A 23,962-nucleotide genomic window follows, 5' to 3' on the forward strand; every position below is an offset into this window, starting at 1 on the left:
GCTGAAGGCAAAGAGTGGGAATAAAGGGAGTCTTTTCCGGTTGGCTGCTGGTTCCACAGGGGTCTATGTTGGGACCAATTCTCTTTACAGTATATGTCAATAATTTGGATGATGGGATTGATAGATTTGTGGCCAAGTTTGCAAATGATAATAAGAAAGGTGGAGGGACAGGTAGTCCTGAGGAAACAGTGAGGCTACAGAAGGATGTTGCCCTGTCTCCTAATCTGTCTAAGAAGATCAACCATAAGACATAGGGGCAGAATTAGGCCATTCAGCTCATTGAGTGTAATCCACCATTCCATCATGACTGATCCCGGATGGCACTGAACCTCATACACCTGCCTTTTGCCATTACCTTTGATGCCCCGACCAATTAAAAACAATGAAATTCCACCTTAAATATATGCATGGACTTGGCCTCCACCACGGTCTGTGGCAAAGCATTTCACAGATTCACTGCTCTGGCTAAAATGATCCTCCTTACCTCTGTTCTAAAGGGTTGCCCTTCAATTTTGAGGCTGTGCCCTCTAGTTCTGGATACCCCCACCATAGAAAACTTCTTCTCCGCATCCACCCTATCTAATCCTTTCAACATTTGGTAGCTTTCAATAGATCCCCCCAAATTCTTCGAAATTCCAGATAGAACAGGCCCAAAGCTGCCAAACTCTCCTCAGATGTCAACCCCTTCATTCCCAGAATCATCCTCATCAACCTCCTCTGTCCTCTCCAATGACAACACATCCTTTCTGAGATATGGGGTCCAAAACTGTTGACAATACTCCAAGTGCAGCCTGACTAGTGTCTTATAAAGTCTCAGTGTTATCTGCTTGCTTTTTATTCTATTCCCCTTAAAATAAATGTCAACTTTGCATTTGCCTTCTTTATCACAGATTCAACCTGTAAATTAACCTTCTGGGAGTCTTGCACGAGGATTCCTGTCCCTCTACAACTCTGATACTTGAACCTTCTCCCCATTTAGATAATAATCTGTACTATTGTTCATTTTACCAAAATGCATTATCATACTTTTCTCAACACTGTATTCCATCTGCCACTTTTTTGCCTATTCTTCCAATTAGTCTACATTCTGCTGCAATCACATTGCATTCTCAGCACTACCTACCCCTCTACCTATCTTTGTATAACCTATAAACTTTGCCACAAAGCCATCAATTCCATATCTAAATCATTGACAAACAATGTGAAAAATAGCAGTCACAAAATGCATCCCTGCAGAACACCACTAGTCACTGGTAGCCAACCAGAAAAGCCCCTTTTATTCCCACTCACTGCCTTCTGTCTGTCAGCCATTCACTATGCGTGCCAGTATCTTTCCTGTAATGTCACAGGATTTTATCTTCTTAAGCAGCCTTATGTGTGGCACATTATCAAACGCCTTCTGAAAATCCAAGTAAATGACATCCACTGCCTCTCCTTTGTCTACTCTGCTTGTTACTTCCTCGAATAATCCTAACAGGCTTGCCAGATAAGATTTCCCTTCACAAAAACCATGCTGACTTTGGCTTATTTTATCATTAGTCTCCAAGTACCCTGAACCCTCTTCCTTAATAATAGACTCTAATACTTTCCAACCACTGAGGTTAGGCTAACTGGCCTATAATTTCCTTTCTTTTGCCTTCCTCACTTCTTAAAAAGTGGAGTGACATTTGCAATCTTCCAGTCCTCCAGGACCATGCCGGAATCAAGTAATTCTTAAAGGCCTTTGAGTTTGGCTGCATTTTTTTTCCTTTGTAATAGCAATGACACTCACGGACCTCTATCTTCCACAATGAAGACAGATGCAAAGTACCCATTAAGTTCATCTATTAAGTTCACTGATTAAGCGGCAGATGGAATACAGAGTCAAAAAGTGCATGGTCATGCACTTTGGTAGAAGAAATAAAAGGGTAGACTATTTTCTAAATGGAGAGAAAATTCAAAAATCTGAGATGCAAAGGGACTTGGGAGTCCTTGTACAGGATTCCCTAAAGGTTAATTTGCTGGATGAGAGAATGGTGAGGAAGGCAAATACAATGTTTGCATTCATTTTGAGAAGACTAGAATTTAAAAGTGAAATGTTATGTTAAGGCATTCTATAACACTGGTGAGACTTTACTTGAGTATTGTGATCAGTTTTGGGCCCCTTATCTTAGAAAGGATGTCTTGATATTGGGGAAGTTCACAAAAATGATTCTGGGATTGAAAGGCTAATTGTGTGAGGTTGTGGGACTCTACTCCCTGTAATTCAGAAGAATGTGAGATGACCTCATTGAAGGCCATTGAATGTTGAAAGAGTGGAAGTAGACAGGATGCTTCCTATGAGGAGGAGCTCATCCAGGCAGATTGGAAGAGGATATTGGTGATGATGACAACAGAGCAGATTTGACTGAAGTTTTGGGAATAAGGCACAGGATAGATATGCCCACTGAAGAAATTCTCAAATAGCAGTGTTAGGCAACCACGGCTGACAAGGGAAGTTAAGGTCCGCATAAAAGCCAAGGAAAGAGCATATAGGTAGCAAAAGTAAGTGAGAAGTTGGGTGATTGTGAAGCTTTTAAAATCCAACAAAAGGCAACTAAAAAGGCTATAAGAATGGAAAAGATGAAATATGAGGGAAAACTAGCCAATAACTTAAAGCAGATATGAAAAGTTTTTTTCAATTATATAAGTAGTAAAAGGGAGGTAAGAGTTGATATTGGACCACTGGAAAATGACACTGGTGAGCTAGTAATGGGGAATAAAGAAATGGCAGATGAACTTAGTGGGTACTTTGCATCTGACTTCACTGTGGAAGACACTAGCGGTGTGCCAGAGGTCCATGAGTGTCAGGGAGTAGGAATGAATATCATTGAGTCTGTGGTGAAGAAGGCAAATGCAATGTTAGCATTTATTTCAAAGGGAATAGAATATAAAAGCAAGGAGATAATGCTAAGCCTTAATAAGACACTAGTCAGGCTGTAGCTGGAATACTGTTAACAGTTTTGGGCCCCATATCTCAAAAAGAATGTGTTGTTATCAGAGAAAATCCAAAGGAGGTTCATGAGGATGATTCCGAATTAAGAGGTTAACATATGAAGAGTATTTGGGAACTTTGGTCCTATACTCACTGGGGTAGGGGGGGATCTATTGAAAACCACAGAATGTTGAAAGGACAAGATAGGGTGGATGTGGAAAGGATGCTTCCTATGGCGGGGGTATCCAGAACTAGAGGACAAGCCTCAGAATTGAGGGGTGACCTTTTATAACAGGTAAGGAGGACTTTTTTTAGCCAGAGAGTAGTGAATCTGTGGAATGCTCTGTCACAGTCTGTGGTGGAAGCCAAGTCTGTGGGTATATTTAAGGCAGAAGTTGATCATTTCCTGATCGGTCTGGGCATCAAAAGACAAAGTGAGGAGTCAGGAGAGGGAAGGGCAAGAGTCAGATATTAGCGAGTACCCCTGTGGCTGTTCCCCTTAACAATAAGTACTCCTGTTTGAGTACTGTTGGGGGAATGGCCTACCTGGGGGGAGCAATAGTGGCCGAGTCTCTGGCTCACAGTCCGGCCCTGTGGCTCAGAAGAGTAGGGAAAGGAAGAAGACAGCAGTGATAGGGGACTCTATAATTAGGGGGTCAGACAGGTGATTCTGTGCATGCAGGAAAGAAACAAGAATGGTAGTGTGCCTTCCAGGGGCCAGGGTCCAGGATGTTTCTGATCACGTCCACGATATCCTGAAGTGGGAAGGAGAACAGCCAGAGGTCGTGGTACATATTGGTACCAACGACATAGGTAGGAAAAGGAAGGAGGTCCTGAAAACAGACGCCAGGGAATTAGGAAGGAAGTTGAGAAGCAGGACCACAAAGGTTGTAATCTCAAGATTACTGCCTATGCCATGCGAGAGTGAGTATAGGAATAGAATGAGGTGGAGGATAAATGTGTGGCTGAGGGCTGAGGGATTCATATTTCTGGATCACTAGGACCTCTTTTGGGGCACGCATGACCTGTACAAAAAGGACAGGTTGCACTTGAATCCAAGGGGGAGCAATATCCTGGCAGGAAGGTTTGCTAAGGCTATTGGGGAGAGTTTAAACTAGAATTTCTGGAGTGTGGGAACCGAACTGAAGAGATGTAGGAGGGGGCTGCTGGCTCACAGATATAGAAATCTTGGAGACAGTGCAGAAAGGAGGATAGGCAGGTGATAGAGAAGGATGCACTCAGACTGATGGTTTGAGATGTGTGTATTTTAACGCAAGAAGCATTATGAACAAAACGGATGAGTCTAAAGCGTGGAGCAGTACTTGGAGATGTGATGTTGTGGCCATTACAGAGACTTGGATGGTTCAGGAGCAAGAATGGCCACTTGGAGTACCAGGCTTTAGATGTTTCAGAAAGGACAGGGAGGGAGGCAAAAGAGGTGGGGGCATGGCACTGCTGATCAGAGTTAGTGTCATGGCTGCAGAAAAGGAGGGATTGTCTTCTGAGTCTCTGTGGGTGGAAGTTAGAATCAGGAAGGGGTCAATAACTCCACTGGGTGTATTTTTTATAGACCACCCAATAGTAACAGGAACATCGAGGAGCAGATAAGGAGACAGATTCTGGAACAGTGCATTAATAACTGGGTTGTTGTGATGAGAGATTTTATTTCCCCAATACTTAACCAATACTGATTGGCACCTTCCTACAGCAAGGGGTTTAGATGGGGTGGAGTTTGTTAAGTGTGTTCAGGAAGATTTCCTGACACAATATGTAGATAAGCCTACAAGAGGAGAGGCTGTACTTGATCTGGTTTTGGGAAAGGAACCTGGTCAGGTGTCAGGACTCTCAGTGGGAGAATATTTTGGAGATAGTGATCACAATTCTATCTCCTTTACCATATAGCATTGGAGAGGGATAGGAACAGACAAGTTAGGAAATTGTTTAATTGGAGGAAGGGAAAACATGAAGCTAACAGGCAGGAACTTGGAAGCATAAATTGGGAACAGATGTTCTCAGGGAAATGTATGGCAGAAATGTGGCAGATGTTCAGGGGATATTTGTGTGTCGTTCTGCTTAGGTACGTTCCAATGAGACAGGGGAAGTATGGTAGGGTACAGGAACCGTGGTGTACAAAGGCTGTTGAAAATCTAGTCAAGAGGAAAAGAAAAGCTTACGAAAGGTTCAAAAAACTAGGTAATGATAGAGATCTAGAAGATTATAAGGCTAGCAGGAAGGAGCCTAAGAATGAAATTAGGATAGCCAAATGGGGCCATGAGAAGGCTTGGGTGAGCAAGACTAAAGAAAACCCAAGGCATTCTACAAGTACATGAAGAGCAAAAGGATAAGATATGAGAGAATAGGACCAATCAAGTGTGACAGTGGAAAAGTGTGTATGGAATTGGAGGAGATAGCAGAGATAATTAATGAATACTTTACTTCAGTATTTATTATGGAAAAGGATCTTGGCGATTGAAGGCATGACTTACAATGGATTGAAAACCTTGACCATATAGACATTAAGAAAGAGGATGTTCTGGAACTTTTGGAAAGCATCAAGTTGGCTAAGTTTCCAGGACAGGATGAGTTGTACCCCAGATTACTGTGGGAGGCAAGGAAGGAGATCGCTGAGCCTCTGTCAATGATCTTTGCATCATCAATAGGGATGTGTGAAGTTCCAGAGGATTGAAGGGTTGCAGATGTTGCTCCCTTATTCAAGAAAGGGAGTAGGGATAGCCCAGGAGATTATAGACCAGTGAGTCTTACTTCAGTGATTGGGAAGTTGATGGAGAAGATCCTGAGAGACAGGATTTTAGAATATTTGGAGAGGCATAATATGATTGGGAATAGTCAGCATGGCTTTGTCAAAGGCAGGTCAAGCCTTACGAGCCTGTTTGAATTTTTTGAGGATGTGATTAAACACATTGATGAAGGTAGAGCAGTAGATGTGGCGTATATGGATTTCAGCAAGGCATTTGATAAGGTACCCCTAGCCTTTACCTTTCTTATTGTGAACTACTGGTGTATCTCAATATATATTTATATATAGATCAATACATATAATGTATAGAAGAATACAACTGAGAAACAGGCCCTTTGACCAAATCTCTCTGACTCCACATGATCCATATCACCCTATTCCCTGCATAGCTGACAACTGGGCTTCGTTTCCAGATGAGAACAATGTCTTCTATGCTTGCTTTGAAAATTTAACACATGGAATGTGCACAGCTTCTGATGACCCTGTGATTTCAGCATCCTTCAGGAGGGTGAACCCAAATTAAATATCCAACATAGATGGGGTACCTTGCTGACTACTAAAGACCTGCATTGATCAACTGGCTGGAGCGATCACTGAGATCTTTAACCTGTTGCTTTGACAGTCTGAGATACACACTTGTTTCAATACACTGATGCCTAAGAAGAACATTATAACCTGCCTCAATGACTGCTGTCTAGTTGCACTTACATCCACTGTAATGAAGTACTTTGAGAGGTTGGTGATGAAACGTATCAACTCCTGTCTGAGCAGAAACTTGAATCTGCTCCAATTTGCCTACTAGCTCAACAGGTCCATAGGAGATGCTATTTTATTGATTCTTCAATCAAACCTGGACAGCAAAGGTGTATACATTAGGGTGCTCTTTATCAACTATAACTCAGCAATCAATGCTACCATCTCCTAAAAACTAAGTAATAAGCTTCAAGATCTTGGTGTCAATGCCTCCTTGTGCACTTGGATCCTTGATTTTCTCACTTGCAGACCCCAGTCACTCTGATTGGCAGCAATATCTGCTCCATGATCTCCATTGTCACAAATGCACAACAAGGCTGTGTGCTTAGCTCTCTACTCTACTAGCTTTACATTTACAGTATGAATGTGTGGCTAAGTACAGCTCCAGTGCATTATTTACATTTGCTAATCACACCACTGTCATAGGCTGAATCAAGGGCGGTGACAAATCAGCAGATTGGAGGGAGATGAAAAATTTGGTTGAGTGATGCCACAACAGCAACTTCTTACTCAGTGTCAGGAAGACCAATGAGATGATTAGTGACTTCAGGTGGTGGAAACTAAAAATCCATGAGCCAGTCTGTATCATGGGATCAGAGATGGAGAGGGTTAGCAACATTAAATTGTTCAGTATTATAATTTATGAGGACTTGTCCTAGGTCCAGCATGTAACTGCAGTTATGAAGAAAGCATGGTAGTGCCTCTAGCTCCTTATGAGTTTGAAAAGCTTTGAAAAACTTCTCTGTATGTATGTTAGACAGTATATTGCCATGTGCAGAAGTTCGCTGATGACACGGCCATAGTGGGGTGTGTCAGGAATGGACAGGAGGAGGAGTATAGGAAACTGATACAGGACATTGTGATATGGTGCAACTCAAACTACCTGCGTCTCAATATCACCAAGACCAAGGAGATGGTGGTGGACTTTAGGAGATCTAGGCCTCATATGGAGCCAGTGATCATTAATGGAGAATGTGTGGAGCAGGTTAAGACCTACAAGTATCTGGGAGTACAGTTAGACGAGAAGCTAGACTGGACTGCCAACACAGATGCCTTGTGCAGGAAGGCACAGAGTCGACTGTACTTCCTAAGAAGGTTGGCGTCATTCAATGTCTGTAGTGAGATGTTGAAGATGTTCTATAGGTCAGTTGTGGAAAGCGCCCTCTTCTTTGTGGTGGCGTGTTGGGGAGGAAGCATTAAGAAGAGGGACGCCTCACGTCTTAATAAGCTGGTAAGGAAGGCGGGCTCTGTCGTGGGCAAAGTACTGGAGGGTTTAACATCGGTAGCTGAGCGAAGGGCGCTGAGTAGGCTACGGTCAATTATGGATAACTCTGAACATCCTCTACATAGCACCATCCAGAGACAGAGAAGCAGTTTCAGCGACAGGTTACTATTGATGCAATGCTCCTCAGACAGGATGAAGAGGTCAATACTCCCCAATGCCATTAGGTTTTACAATTCTACCGCCAGGACTTAAGAACTTTTTAAAAGCTATTATTAATGCTTTTTGAGATAGTGATTTAGATGCATATCATATTTTTTTACTGAGTTAAGTATTGTATGTAATTAGTTTTGCTACAACAAGTGTATGGGACATTGGAAAAAAAAGTTGAATTTCCCCATGGGGATGAATAAAGTAAGTATCTATCTATCTATCTATCTATCTATCTATCTATCTATCTATCTATCTATCTATCTATCTATTGACTGGCTGCATCACAGGCTGGTATAGAAACACCAATGCCCTTGAATAGAAAAGCCTACCAAAAGTAGTGATATGGCCCAGTCATCATCTGTAATGTCCTCTCCATCATATGGCACATCTACTTTGTTGTAGGAAAGCAGCATCCATAATCAGGATCCTCACCACCCAGGACATGCTCTTTTTTTGCTGCTGTCGTCAGGAAGAAGGTACAGGAGCCTCAGGACTCACACCACCGGTTCAGGAACAGTTATTACCCCTCAACCATCAGGCTCTTGAACCAGAGCGGACAACTTCACCATTTGCTCCATCATTGAACTGTTCCCACAACCTATGGACTCACTTTCAAGGACTCTTCATCTCATGTACTCGATATTTATTGTTTGTTTGTTTATTTATTTATTATTTCTCTTTTTTTTCTTTCTTTTGTATTTACACAGCTTGTTATTTGTTGCACACTGGTTGTCTGCCTTGTTGGTGAGGTCTTTTATTGATTCTATTATGGTTATTGGATTTATTGAGCATGCCACAAGAAAATGAATCTCAGAGTTGAATATGGTAAGAAATATGTACTTTGGTAATAAATTCACTTTGAACTTTGCTCATGGTGTCCATCTAAATGCATCTTAACCATATTTATTGAAAGTGCTTCTAGCACCTCTCCTGGCCACACGTTGCACTCTCCATATACAGTAAATCTCCTTTAAATGTTCCCCCTCTCACCTTAAAGCTATGTCTTCAACCCTGTAAAGATTCTGATTGTCTAGTCGAGTCTATCTCTATCTCATAATTTTCTAAATTTCTATTGATTCTCATCCCAGGCTTCAATATTTTAGAGAAAACAATCTAACCCATGTAAACTGCTGCAGGATTATCCTCAGACACAAGACTTTATTATGTGTGATTTATCCTACAGCTCTTTGTGTTTTGGTTTCTCCTCAGGTCTCCCCGGTCTACCTGTCTACATTGAGCGGGTTTCATTCTCGGCAGCTCTTACCACGCCACAGCACAGACCAGGAACCATTCTATTTGACAAAGTGCTGGTGAACGAAGGAAATCATTATGATCCAGGCACAGGTGAGGGTGGCTGCTGTGTCCTACTGCTCTGTGCAATTCGATTAGAAGGATGTGGAGGTATTGGAGAGGATGCAGAAGAGGCTCACCAGGATATTGCCTGGGTTGGAGAGTACTAGCTATAAGCAGAAGTTGAAAAGATTTGGGTTGTTTCCTCCAGAGCATTGAAGACGAGGGAGAGATCTGATAGAAATATATAAGATTATGGTGGGAATTGGTAGTGTAGATATCAAGAGTCCTTGTAAATGCCAAATATGAAACTAAAGGCTTAAGGCGAGAGGGAAAAGGCTTAAGGTGATATCTGGTCTAGGGTGTTTTTCACAGACAGAGGAAGTTGCCAACGGTGGTGGCAGAGTCTGGAGAGTTAGGAGATGAGTTACTCACTGCAGGATTCCCGGCCTTTGACCTGAGACTGTAGCTGAAGAGTGTATGCAGTTACTCCAGTTGAGTTTCTGGAGGATTCAGTGAGGTAAATGCCATGGAACATTAGGAAATGAGAGCTGGATTTTATCTTGTTTGGTATCAACATTGACTGGCACTTCTGTGGGGCGAATGTCAGCCCAGTCTGGATATTGATCAGCTCTTGCAACATTTCGATGTGGACGACTTCAGTCTGTGAGAAGTCATGAATGATGCTGAACATCGGGGACAACACCAACTTAGAAATTCGGATTGAAAGAATAGACCAAGTAGAGACTGAACTGAATCAGATGATGAATGGATGGACCGAAGGGCCTACCTCCGGCCTGTTGTGTTCACTGACTCTAACAGAATCAGATGATCATCAGCTGGGCTTAAGGGCCTACCCCTGGCCTGTTGTGTTCTACACACGCAGTGTACAGAGTAAGGTAAATGAACTTGTAGCACAGTGAAAGATTGGCAGGCATGATGTAGACATCACTGAATCATGGCTGAAAGAAGATGATAGCTGGGAACGTAATATCCAAGAGTACACATTATATAAAAGGATAGGTAGGAAGGCAGAGGGGGTGGTGGTGTTCTGTTGGTAAAAATTGAAATTAAATCATTAGGAAGAGGTGACATTTAGTCAGAAGGTGTTGAATCTTTGTGGAACTGCAAGGGTAAAAATATCCTGATGGGAATTTGTATGTAGACCCCCAAACAGTAGTAAGGATATGGTCTACAAATTACAAAAGAGATAGAAAATACATGCCAAAAGGGCAATTATACAATAGTCATGGATGATTTCAATATGAAGGTAGATTGGGAAAATCAGGTTGGTGCTGGATCCCAAAAGGGGAATTTCAAGAATGCCTAAGAGATGGCTGTTTAGAGCAGCTTGTAGTTGAGCCCACTAGGCAATCAGCTAATCCGTTTTGACTGTTCTGCAATAAACCAGAATTGATTAGAGAACTTAAAGTAAAAGAACCCTGAAGGGACATGTGATCATAATAAGATCAAATTCATCTGAAATTTGAGAAGGAGAAGCTGAAGTCAAATGTATCTGTTATAGTCTGGTATGGAGCCCACATTCCGGGTCTTGATTTAGTCCACAGACTCCGGACCTTGTAGCCGTCCCTCCTTTCACCCTTAAGCCCAAATAGGATCATCTTGGCTTAAGGAGGCGCACCTGATACCTATCAGCTGGCAGGTGTATATAAGGGGCTCTGGTTGGGGGTTGTTCTGTTTGTCTTGTATGTGCTGTCTGCCTATCCTGTTTTGACCTGGTTGTCCTGTTTGTGCTGTTTGCCCTGGCTTGGAGTACCCACTGTTAATCATCTAGTTCTGTAAGTCTGTTCTTGTAGTCACCCTGGACTGAGCTCCCTTCTGATCCCTTGCCTCTGTTGGGTAAGCAGGCTGGACTGCTGTTGCCCAGTGGGGGACTCTGACTCTTTCCTACCCCTCTCTTAGAAACATAGAAAATAGGTGCAGGAGTAGGCCATTTGGCCCTTTGAGCCTGCACCGCCACTCAGTATGATCATGGCTGATCATCCAACTCAGAACCCTGTACTTGCTTTCTCTCCATACCCCCTGATCCCTTTAGCCACAAGGGCCATATCTAACTCCCTCTTAAATATAGCCAATGAACCGGCCTCAACTGTTTCCTGTGGCAGAGAATTCCACAGATTCACCACTCTCTGTGTGAAGAAGTTTTTCCTCACCTTGGTCCTAAAAGGCTTCCCCTTTATCCTTAAACTGTGACCCCTCGTTCTGGACTTCCCCAACATCGGAAACAATCTTCCTGCATCTAGCCTGTCCAATCCCTTTAGAATTTTATACGTTTCAGTAAGATCCCTCCTCAATCTTCTAAATTCCAGTGAGTATAAGCCTAGTCGATCCAGTCTTTCTTCATATGAAAGTCCTGCCATCCCAGAAATCAATCTGGTGAACCTTCTTTGTACTTCCTCTATGGCAAGAATGTCTTTCCTCAGGTTAGGGGACCAAAACTGCACACAATACTCCAGGTGCGGTCTCACCAAGGCCTTGTACAACTGCAGTAGAACCTCCCTGCTCCTGTACTCAAATCCTTTTGCTATGAATGCCAACATACCATTTGCCTTTTTCACCGCCTGCTGTATCTGCATGCCCACCTTCAATGATTGGTGTACAATGACACCCAGGTCTCGTTGCACCTCCCCTTTTCCTAATCAGCCATCGTTCAGATAATAATCTGTTTTCCTGTTCTTTTCTGTTCTCTTCTGATGGGTTGTGCCCTGTGACCTGCCCAGGCCCCTGTGCTCCTGCCTGGGAGGCTGGGCCCTGCCCAGAAGTTATGTGGCTTGCCCAGGGGGCTATCCTCCCAGCTTTCCTTGTCCCATAGACCCATCCTTTAACCTAGCCAGGGTCCTGCCTTGCCATGAACTCCAGGGTCCTGCCTTGCCATGAACTCTCTCTGAACCCCAGGATCACCTTTGAATGCCACGGTCTCCCCATCTTGTTCTATCCTTTAGTTGTTCCTGTCATGCCCGTCGTACTTCAGTGCCTGTGTCCTGCATTTGGGTCCAGTCTCCACATCCCCTTGTGACAGTATCAGTATTACAGTGGAGTAAAGGGAAATACAGAGGCATCAGAGAGGAGATGGCCAGAATTGATCTGAAAAGAACACTGGCAGGGATGATGACAGAGCAGCAATTGCTGGAATTTCTGGAAATAATTTGGATGGCACAGGATATATATATCCCAAAAAGGAAGAAGTATTCTAAAGGAAAGATGACACAATTGTGGCTAACAAAAATAATCAAAGCCAGCATAAAAGCCAAAGAGAAGGCATATGATAGAACAAAAATTAGTGGGCATTTAGAGAATTTGGAAGCTTTTAAAAACCAACAGAAGGCAACTAAAAAGTCATGAAGAAGGTAAAGCAAGTTAGCCAATATTAAAGAGGATACCAAAAATTTCTTTAGATACATAGGGTGTAAAAGAGAGATGAGAATGGACTTTGGACTGCTGGAAGATGATGTTGGAGAGTTAGTTAATGAACTGAATAAGTATTTTGCATCAGTCTTCACTGTGGAAAACACTAGCAGCATAGTGGAAGTTCCAGATGTCAGGATATTCTTTTAGAATGAAGATGAGGAGTCAGCGAGAGCAGAGGTGCTCTCAAGGATGGATATTTTGCTAACAGAACATGGCATGACTTTGACTATGAGAAACATGGGCCGCATAGTACTCAAGTCAGTGACATCAGCAGGAAGCACATTCCAGAGTTGAATCTGCGGCTGGTATAAAGAATCCCCAGCTAGGGGCTTGAAGATACAGGATGAAATGCTTGAAGGAGACAAGACTGGGACCTTGCATCAACCAGTATTTCTTGAGGGAAAGGACAAGTAAGTCAAATGAAGTTCAGCGACACGATGGAACCCGCAGAGTCTGCAGAGCATCGGTAACCCAGGCACAGTCTCGGAGGAGCATGTCAGCACTGAAGACCACTGCTCACTGGAAAGACAAGGCCAGCCAGCAGAAAAGAAGCTGCAGGTGAAAAAGCCACGTGTGAAATGGCCGAAAGCTTGCAACAAAAAGGAGTTGGTAATGGTCAACGAGGATCATTGCAGACAAGAGCACAGTTGAGAAGAGAATTGGGAGGATGGGCAACCTCATACACAATTACAGAGCAGAAATATTTGGAGTGAGGGAAATAATTAAGACAAAGTTGCCAGCACAGCCCAAATCAAGAAGACAAAAGGAGATAGAGGGCCTCATTCAGGAGAGACAGCAACTGAAAAAACAGTGGAGAAAATTAACCATGGAAGAAAGAGAAGGAATCAACATCTGCAGGCAGAACTAATAGCATGACTGTTGACTCTAAGGACAGCAGAAAACCTCCGGCTTCAAAGGAAGAAGAAAGCACACACAATTATATAAGGACCTCTACAAGTTTGTGTAAAGCATTTTCACAGAGCAGAAGAACGGAACTGCTAAGATGTCAAAGGAAGAGTTGGATCATCTGAGCTGAGATACTCAGACAGCTGGAGAGCTGAACACATCTCAATAGCTTCGGATATGCCAACCATCCCCCCTCCACATCAGCAGTTTGACATTAGTGACCCCAGATACAGTGAGATAATAAAAGGAGTAAAGCAGGCGAGGGCTGTTTCAGATGTACCAGCAATCCACCCTCCACATCAGCAGTTCAACATCAGTCCCCCCAGATACAGTGCGATAATAAAAATCGTAAAGTGGGTGAGGGCAGCTTCAGCACCAGGGCCAGATGGAGTTCCATACAAACTCTACAAAAATGTACCAAGAGTCCTGAACTTCGTACGGAAACAGATGAAGATGGTCTGGAAGAATAAGCTTATTCCTGAGCGTGGCGGTGGGCAGGAGGAATTCTAATTCCAAAAGAAAAAGATTCCTCAGAAATTGGACAATTTTGGCAAATAAATCTATTAAATGTTGAAGGGAAAATATTTTTCAGAATCATAGCACAAAGGCTGTCGACTTACCTGGAGAAAAATAACTTCATCGACACCCATGTGCAAAAGGCAGGGTGCCCGGGTTTCTTGGGCTGCTTGGAACACACAAGTATAATTTGGCATCAAATACAAACTGCTAAAAAGGAAAGAAGAGACCCCCATGTCTTGTTCTTAGATCTAGCCAACGCCTTTGTGTCAGTCGCACAGAACCTCCTGTGGTCTTCATTTGAATTCTTCCATGTACCAGAATGTGTTACAACCCTGGTCAAAGTCTACTTTCGAGATCTCCAGTTTTCATTGATAATCGCAGAGTACAACACAGCCTGGCAGCCAGTGGAGATAGGCATAATAGCAGGTTGCACCATCGCTCTGCTGGCCTTTACTATGGCAATGGAAGTAATCATTAGAGCTTCTAAATGGGAGGAGAACAATTGGTCAGGACTATGCCTACCACCAATCTGGGCATTTATGGATGATTTAATCATCCTGACAACTATCATCCTATCTACCAAATATTTGCTTAAGAAGCTCCATTCAAACATCGTGGGCTGGAATAAGTGGACAATTAAAATAAAATAAAGTCTAGGAGAATTTCTATAGTCAAGGGAAGGCTGGTTGACTATAAGTTCCATGTGGATGGGAAAGTAATTCCTACTGTGTCAGAAATGCCAGTTAAAGGCTTGTGGTGTTGGTACAATGTAAACCTCAGTGTTACAGATCAAGTGAAACTGCTGAGAGAAGAAATCATCAAAGGGCTTAAAGTCATCAATAAGACCTTGCTGCCAGGAAACCTCACGCTCTGGTGCCTTCAGTGTGGATTGCTGCCTCGGGTGTTGTGGCCACTGACTCTGTAAGGAGTCCCTATCACTCATGTTGAAAAGCTAGAGATGATTGTTAGTTCCTTCTTTCAGAAGTGGGTGGGCCTACCAAGATCACTAAGTAACATCTACCTGTATGGTAAAGGAGCTCTGGGGCTGACTGAAGAGTTCAAGTATGCCAATGTGGGGCTTGAGATGACTCCTGGAATCTTGTGATAGTGTTGTCCAGTATACTGCACCCAGGATCTTAAGAGGGAGGAAGTGGTATCCAGCAGAGTCAGTAAAACAGACAAAATCAGCACTCAGGTTTGTAGGCATGGTGGACCAGGTGCAACCCGGAAGAGGGGGCTTTGGCACAGGCTCAGATAGGCCCGTTTGGCAAAGGGCGACAACACAAGCAAAGACGAGCTATGGTGGTGGAGGAAATACAGTGACAGGAGGAGCAGATGTGGTATGTAAGAGTAGTGTTGCAGGCACAGAGACAGTGGACAAGGTGGGAAACACTAAGAAAAGAAAATTCAGCTGGAAAAACTTATGGGGAAAAGGAAAGAAGAAAGATAAACTTCCTTAAATAAGAGCGGCTTATGGTGTTCTCCCTACTCCCAAAAATCTGAACCAGTGGCTTGGTGAAGACCCAGCTTGTCCAGCAAACCTCAAGCCCATCCTCTCATCTTGCAAAGTAAGCCTCACTCAAGGAAGATACACTTGGAGGCGCAACCAGGTCCTCAGATATTTGGCATCCATTGTGGAGAAGCAAACAACAATATGACTGGAAGAACCACCAACCCCATTGTCCAGCAAGGACAGACAGTGCCACCCTCAGTGACACAGTTGGTGTCAGGTATACTGGAGCTTGTTTGTGACTAGGACTTGGCTGTTAACCTTGACAAAAGCTAAAATTTCCCCTGGAAATAGCCACTACTACCATCAGACCAGATTTGGTCTTGTGGTCCAGCAGTCTGAAGGCTGTAGTGATCTGAGAGCTCACAGTGCCCTGGGAAGATGCAGTCTGTGAGGCATATGAGCGGAAACATGTAAGATACGCTGAGCTGGCCACTGATGCTAAGCAGCGTGGATGGAGGATGCAGAGTTTCCCAGTACAGGTTGGCTGCAGAGGGTTTGTGCTTACTTCGATGGTCAGAATGCTGAAGGGATTGGGAGTCTGTGGCCAGGCCAGCAGCAAGCTATAACGAAACTCTCGGAGGTAGCGGAGGAAGCAGCCACTGGTTATGGATGAAAAGGAGAGACAGCAGCTGGGCCCTAAAATGACCCATGGGTGGCCAGATATGAAGGGGGGTGCATCTGGAAAGCCTGGTCACACTGTTGAGCCCTCTGGAGATGTAGTGGGCTTAAATTGATGAAACGTCTAAGAAGGGGGGTGCCCACCTGATGACCCCTGGGAAGTATCTGCCACCCACCCAGCCCCATTCTCAAGATCTCTACGCTATGACCCAAGTTAGGATCTACTTATCAAAGGATTGAAACATCTAGTCCTATGAGCTCGAACTTTAGCCAGAGAATGGTGAATCTGTGGAATTCATTGCCACAGGTAACTGTGGAGGCCAAGTCTTTATGTATATTTAAGGCAGAAGTTGATAGATTCCTGATTAGCCAGGGCATGAAGGGACGGGGAGGACTGGGGCTGAGAGGAAAGTTAGATCAGCCATGAAATGCTGGAGCAGACTCGATGGGCCATTTGGGCTAATTCTGCTCCTATCTCTTCTGCTCTATCTCTAACAGAACCAGATGGTGATTGATTGGGCAGAAGGGCCTATTTCTGGTCTGTAGTGTTCTATGTCTACAACAGAATCAGATGGTCATTAGATAGGCTGAAGGGCCTGTTTCTAGTATGTTGTATTCAGAATTGGACAGTGATCAGATGGGCCGATTGGCCTGTTTCTGGTCTGTAGTGTTCTATGGCTAACAGAATCAGACTGATTAGATGGGCAATGTCATGATCTCACTGGCTGGAGAGAAAGGTTTAAGGGCTCACATGATATAATCTTTCTGATTCAGTACCTCAGCCATAATTTGTTTTTTCCACTAGGTTCTCTTCCTTTCTTTTCTGGTTTACACATCTGCAGAAATTGGATTACATTTTCAGATTAATCTATTTACATACAGTTTTCTATTTGATATACTTCTCAATTCTGCCTGTATCCCACTTTCGGAGATTTCTTTTAAACTTAACTTTTCTATTGCCTTCAGGTATATTCACTGCCCCATTTGATGGCCGTTACTTCATCAGTGCTATTCTGACGGGACATCGCAATCAGCGTATTGAAGCTGTCCTCGCTAAATCCAACACAGGACTGGCAAGAATAGACTCTGGGGGCTTCCAACCAGAAGGGCTGGAGAACAGGCCAGTGATAGGACCCCAGCCCACCTCAGGTTCTCTGGGCATTTTCAACATAATTTTACCCCTCAGCCAAGGCGACACAGTTTGCATTGACCTTGTGACTGGCAAACTGGCCCACTCTGATGAACCCTTGACTATCTTTAATGGGGTTCTTCTGTACAAGGACAAGGACATTTGATGCCTCATCATTGCTTTGTGCTTAAGGTGGGGATATATTTATACACTAATATATTCGGAGCATCATTCACAAATGGGATTGAGAACAAGAGTCCAATCTCTACATTAGTTTCTGCACTGCTGTTGAACTCTTATTTAATATAAAGCAATGTCTGATATCAGCTGCTGCTGTGGGAGGAAGGCTTGGTGATCATAGTGTATTCAATCACACTTTACACCTCTGTCTTATCTTTTCAAGAAGACTTAATTTAACCAAAGACTCAAAACCATCCAGTCACATCGATCTGAAATGGTAATGGGGAGACGTCCTGAATGGAAGAACAGTCCCACTAGCAGTGCTTGCATCAACGATCTCTGCTACAACAGAGTTTGAAAAGTGCCCAGGGACAGATTGCAAGTCTATAACTGAAACCAGGATTTGCATTAAAGAGTGATGTCAGAGATGACTGGTTATAAATAAAATGAACTCACCTATTGTTTAATGCCGGGGTTTTCTGATTTCCCTCCTCTCCGCTTCCTAATGCCCACTTTCACCACCCCTAGTCACAGTAATACCTTTACAGTAGAATAATAATACCTCAATAATACCTTTACTCGAGAAAGCTATCATACGGCCTCACTCAAACGAAATCACGCAGAACAAGTAATCAAAAACTTGGATTAAACTGTTGGATTTTAAGGAATTTTGTAGAGAAATATAAAGGTTGAGACACAGCTGCCCAGAAGACCAGCATTATGAGTGCAGATGACAAACAACAATTGAAAGGCAATAAAAGTGCAGAATGCTGAAAATCAGAAATTGAAAATATTTTCTGTTTTGATTTAAGGTCACAGGTAGATTTGAAAACAAGGGTAAAAGTGTTGTAAAACAAGGCACTGATGGGGCAGGGAAGAGTTCTGAGAACTGAAAGAACAGCCATTGAATCAACAGCATTTTCCATGGCTCCTTCAGCGTCATTTCACAGCTGAGGAGAAAGCTTGTGGCGGTTGGTGAGTGATGCAGTAAGTGTATCAGAATTTTGGATAAGCAGCTGAACAGAAGGTTGAAGGTGGGGTGCCCACATGGAGATAATAATTGAATCTGCAGACAATAAATGGAAAAAACAGAAACATAGAAAACCTACAACACAATACAGGCCCTTTGACCCAAAAGTTGTGCTGAACAAGTCCCTACCTTAGAAATTACTAGACTTCCCCATAGCCCTCTATTTTACTAAGCTCCATGTACCTATCCAAAAGTCTCTTAAAAAACTGTATCGTATCCGCCTCCATCACCGCTGCCCATTCCACGCAAAATGGAGGATATAAATAGCAGGTAACATGGAAGTGGAACATACCAATGATCCAAAAGTGAGCAGTTTGGCAACAAAGGGGGCAAGGAGTCAGAAACAGTTCACATCAAATTAACAGGCAATACATTGTCCCAAAGCCAGAAGGTGCAGTCAATACGCAGGATTGTAGTTGGGACACACACAGCTACTCCAGTCTCATTTCCTCAGATTTCAATTGGAGTAGGATGTTTGCAAAGGGGTGTCCAGACAGCAGGATCCTTAAAATTACAAGAGTTCAAGATCTGTGTGTTCCTCTTTGAGTGAAGGGCAGAGATAAGGTAGGGAACCCTGGATTACATTAGATATTACATCGTTGGCCGGGAAAACAGTTTGGGTCAGGCACAGACAGCTGGGATTGTGAATCCCCAGAGGGGTATACCGGATACTGGACTACCGGATACCGGATACTAAGAAAGAAATCTGGAACAGGAATGTTAGATTTGTTCAAGATTGTGAGGCACAGATAGAATGGACAGCCAGCACTTTCCACAGGACAATAGCCAACACCAGAGGACATCCATTTAAGGTAGGTGCAGGAAAATTTAGGGGAGATGTCAGAGTGATGGGTGTCTGGAATGCACTGTCAGGGGGATGGTAGATGCTGACACAATACGGACATTTAAGACTCTTAGATAGGCAATGGATGTAAGGAAAATGGAGAGTTATGGGCTGTGTAGGAGGGAAGGGTTAGATTAATCATGGAGTCAGTTTAAAAAGGTCAACACAACATTGTGGGCTGAAGGGCCTGTACTGTGCTGTACTGTTTTATGTTCTGTGTTAGTGGGTACATTTTGCGGGAAGTTCACATTACATTCAAGGTGCAGTACATTTTAAAACAGTGGTCCTCAACCACCGGGCCGCAAAGCATGTGCTACAGGGCTGCGAGGAGCAGTGCAGCTACCTCATATCATTTCATATCGCTAAATCATATTGTTTCCTCACAGCCTGGTAGCACATGCATTGCGGCCCGGTGGTTGGGGACCACTGTTTTAAAACATATGGTAGATGTTCAAGAATGCAGTGGGAAATTTTATCATGCAGTTGATCAAGATCCCTCTATAATTTTTGATAAGTTTCGTCTCTGACAATATTCTCTGATATGATCGGTAAATTTACTAACCATACCTTGCACATTCCAATTAATGTACTGTAGGTGATGTTGTGGCCATCACTGATACCCTGGCTGAAGGATGGTTGTAGTTGGGAACTGAATGTCCAAGGTTACACATTGTATCGAAGGAATAGGAAGCTAGGCAGAGGCTCTACTGGTAAGGAATGGCATGAAATCAGTAGAAAGACGTGACACAGGATCGGAAGACATTGAATCCTTGTGGGTTGAGTTAAGAAACTGCAAGGGTAAAAGGACGTAAATGCAGTTATATACAGGCCTCCCAATAGTGGCTGGGAGGTGGATCACAGATTATAACAGGAAATAGAAAAGGTGAGTCAAAAGGGCAATGTTATTGTAGTCATGGGAGATTTCAACATGCAGGTCGATGGGAAAATCAGGTTGGTAATGGATCTCAAGAGAGTGAGTCTGTTGAATGCCTAAGAGATGGCTTTTTAGAGCAGTTTGTAGTTGAGCCTGCTAGGAGATCATCTATACTGGATTGGGTGTTACGTAATAAACCGGAAGGAGCTGCTGGCAGGGATGTCAGCAGAGCTGCAATGGTGTGTGTTTCTGGGAAAAATAAGGAAATTGCAGGACATGTGAATTCCAAAAATGAAGAAATACTCAAAAAGTAAAATAGTACAACCATGGCTGACAAGGGAAGTCAAAGCTATTGTAAAAGCAAAAGAAAGGGCATACAACAAAGCAAAAATTTGTGGGAAGATAGAGGATTGGGAAGTTTTTAAAAACCTACAGAGATCAACAAAAACAACCATTAAAAGGGAAAAGATGAAATATGAAAGCAAGCTAGCAAATAATATCAAAGTGGATAGTAAAAGCTTTTTCAGGTATGTAAAATATAAAAGAGAGATGAGAGTGGATGTAGAACTGCTAGAAAATGAAGCAGGAGAAATAATAATGGGGGACAAGGAGATCACAAATTAACTAAATGAGTATTTTGCATCAGCCTTCACTGTGGCAGATACTAACATCTTATTGATATGATATTGTCATGTGTGAAGGAAGAGAAGCGGATGCAGTTACTGCTACAAGAGAGAAGGTGCTCAAAGAGCTGAAAGACCTAAAGGTACATAAGTCACCCAGACCAGATGAACTGCACCCTAGGGTTCTGAAAGAGGTAGCACTGGAGATTGTGGTGGCATTAGAAATGATCTTTCAAAATTCTTTGGACTCTGGCACTGTGCTGGAGGACTGGAAAATTACAAATGTCACTCCACTCTTTGAAGAGATTACAAGTAGGATAGATAAAGGGAATGCAGTGGGTATTGTATATTTGGACTTTCAGAAGGCCTTTGACAAGGTGTCACAAATGAGGCTGCTTACCAAGTTAAGAGCTCATGGTATTACAGGAAAGTTACTAACATGGTTAGAGCATTGGCTGATTGGTAGGAGGCAGCAAGTGGGAATAAAAGGATCCTTTTCTGATTAGCTGCCAGTGACTAGTGATGTTCCACAGGGGTTGATATTGGGACCACTTCTTTTCATTCTGTATATAAATGATTTAGCTGATGGCTTTGTTGCCAAGTTTGCAGATGTTATGAAGATTGGTGGTAGGGCAGGTGGTGTTGAGGAAAAAGGTAGGCTGCAGAAGGACATGGACAGATTTGGAGAATGGGCAAGAAAGTGGCAAATGAGATATATTGTTGGAAAATGCATGGTCATGCACTTTGGTAGTAGAAATAAATGTACGGACTATTTTCCAAACAGGAAGAAAAATCAAAAAATCTGAGTTGCAAAGGGACTTGGGAGTCCTTGTGCAGAACACCTTAAATGTTAACTTGCAGGTTGAGTAGATGGTGAGGAAGGCAAGTGCCATGTGATGCACCATCAATAACTCTAAGACGTGGGTTAAGGTAGGCTTTTATTGGCTGGAAGAAAGCACAAGCAGCAAGTGACCATCATACAACATCCTGGAGACTGAGGAAGGGTCTGTGGCTCCAATCGCCTTTATACCGGGGTCTGTGGGAGGAGCCACAGGAGCAGTCAGCGGGGGGGGGGCGTGTCCAGACAGGTATATGTAGTTCACCACACCATGTTAGCATTCATTTCAAGAAGTCTAGAATACAGGAGCAAGGATGTGATACTGAGACTTTATAAGGCACTGGTGAGGCCTCACCTTGAGCATTGTGAACAGTTTTGGGCCCCTCATTTAGAAAAGATATGCTAACATTGTAGAGGTTCCAGAGGAGGTTCACAAGGATGATTCCAGGAATGAAAAGGTTATCATATGAGGAACGTTGAATGACTCTGGTTCTGTACTCACTGGAATTCCGAAGGATGAGGTGGGATCTCATTGAAACCTTTTGAACGTTAAAAGGCCTAGACAGAGTAGATGTGGAAAGGATGTTTTCCATGGTGGGAGAGTCTAGGACAAGAGGGTACAGCCTCAGGATAGAGGTGTGCCCTTTCAAAACAGAGATGCAGAGAAATTTCTTTAGCCAAACGGTGGTGAATTTTGTGGAATTTGTTGCCACATGCAGCTATGGAGGCCAAGTCACTGGGTGTATTTAAGGCAGAGATTGATAGGTTCTTGATTGGACATGGCATCAAAGGTTACAGGGAGAAGGGTGCGAACTGGGGTTGAGGAGGAGAAGCAAAAAGGATCAACTATGACGGATGGCAGCGCAGTCTCGATGGGCCTAAGTCTGCTCCCATGTTTTATGGTCTATATGTATTATGACAACAAGAGTGACATCAGCTCTGACCTCAGGCACACCGTTAGTCACAAGCCTCCAGTTCAAGAAACAACATTCCCCCATTACTCTCTGCTTCCTAGCATGAAGCTAATTGCGTATTAAATTAGCCAACTTTCCCTGGATCCCATGCAACCTAACCATCCAGAGCAGCCTAACACATGGAACAACATAGATTATGTTTACCAACCTGCCCTCATCGGCTTTCTTCGTCACTTCATCAAGGAACTCAAGTTTGTAAATCATGATTTCCCACACACAAAGCCATGCTGACTATCCTGAAGAAACCTGTCTTTTCAGATGTAGGCATACAGTTAAAGATGCCACATTTCTTTAATATTTTAAGCAACATTACTTTTTTTCCCATCTTTTACAGTTTCAAAATAACAAAAAAGGAAAAAGGCCCGAAGCAAAAGTTTGGGCACCCTGCACGGTCAGTACTTAGTAACACCCCCTTTGGCAAGTATCACAGCTTGTAAATGCTTTCTGTAGCCAGCTAAGTGTCTTTCAATTCTTGTTTGGGGGATTTTCACCCATTCTTCCTTGCAAAAGGCTTCTAGTTCTGTGAGATTCTTGGGCCGTCTTGCATGCACTGCTCTTTTGAGGTCTATCCACAGATTTTCGATGATGTTTAGGTCAGGGACTGTGAGGGCCATGGCAAAACCTTCAGCTTGCACCTCTTGAGGTAGTCCATTGTGGAATTTGAGGTGTGTTTAGGATCATTATGCTGTTGTAGAAGCCATCCTCTTTTCATCTTTAGCTTTTTTACAGATGGTGTGATGTTTGCTTCCAGAATTTGCTGGTATTTAATTGAATTCATTTTTCCCCTCTACCAGTGAAATGTTCCCCGTACCACTGGCTGCAACACAAGCCCAAAGCATGATCGATTCTCCCCCATATTTAACAGCCGGAGAGGTGTTCTTTTCATGAAACTCTGCACCCTTTTTTCTCCAAACATACCTTTGCTCATTGTGGCCAAAAAGTTCTGTTTTAACTTCATAAGTCCACAGGACTTGTTTCCAAAATGCATCAGAATTTTTTAGATGTTCCTTTACAAACTTCTGACGCTGATTTTTCTGGTGAGGACACAGGAAAGGTTTTCTTCTGATGAAGGTCATATTTGTGCAGCTGTCGCTGTACAGTAGAACAGTGCACTCTAGCAATCCTACGAGCAGTTTTCTTGCAAAGTTTTCTTGGTCTTTCAGACCTCAACTTGACCTGCGCCATTCCTGTTAACTGCCATTTCTTAATTACATTACATACTGTAGAAACAGCTTCCTGAAAACGCTTTGCTATCTTCTTATAGCCTTCTCCTGCTTTGTGGGCATCATTTATTTT

At 43.2% G+C, this 23,962-nt stretch overlaps 1 protein-coding gene across 1 annotated transcript in view; it reads left to right on the forward strand.

Annotated features, from left to right (window-relative positions):
• Positions 1–17,950, forward strand: part of emilin1b (elastin microfibril interfacer 1b) — a 93,558-nt gene extending 75,608 nt beyond the window's left edge. Inside the window, exons 7-8 of the mRNA XM_073050340.1 lie at positions 9,109–9,243; positions 17,141–17,950. Of these exons, the coding sequence (XP_072906441.1) occupies positions 9,109–9,243; positions 17,141–17,469 (464 nt within the window). The 3' untranslated portion in view covers positions 17,470–17,950. The remainder of the gene's footprint in view (positions 1–9,108; positions 9,244–17,140) is intronic.
• The last annotated feature ends 6,012 nt before the right edge of the window (positions 17,951–23,962 follow it).

This window comes from Hemitrygon akajei, chromosome 7 (genome assembly GCF_048418815.1).
Source record: "Hemitrygon akajei chromosome 7, sHemAka1.3, whole genome shotgun sequence".
Classification (NCBI taxonomy): domain Eukaryota; kingdom Metazoa; phylum Chordata; class Chondrichthyes; order Myliobatiformes; family Dasyatidae; genus Hemitrygon; species Hemitrygon akajei.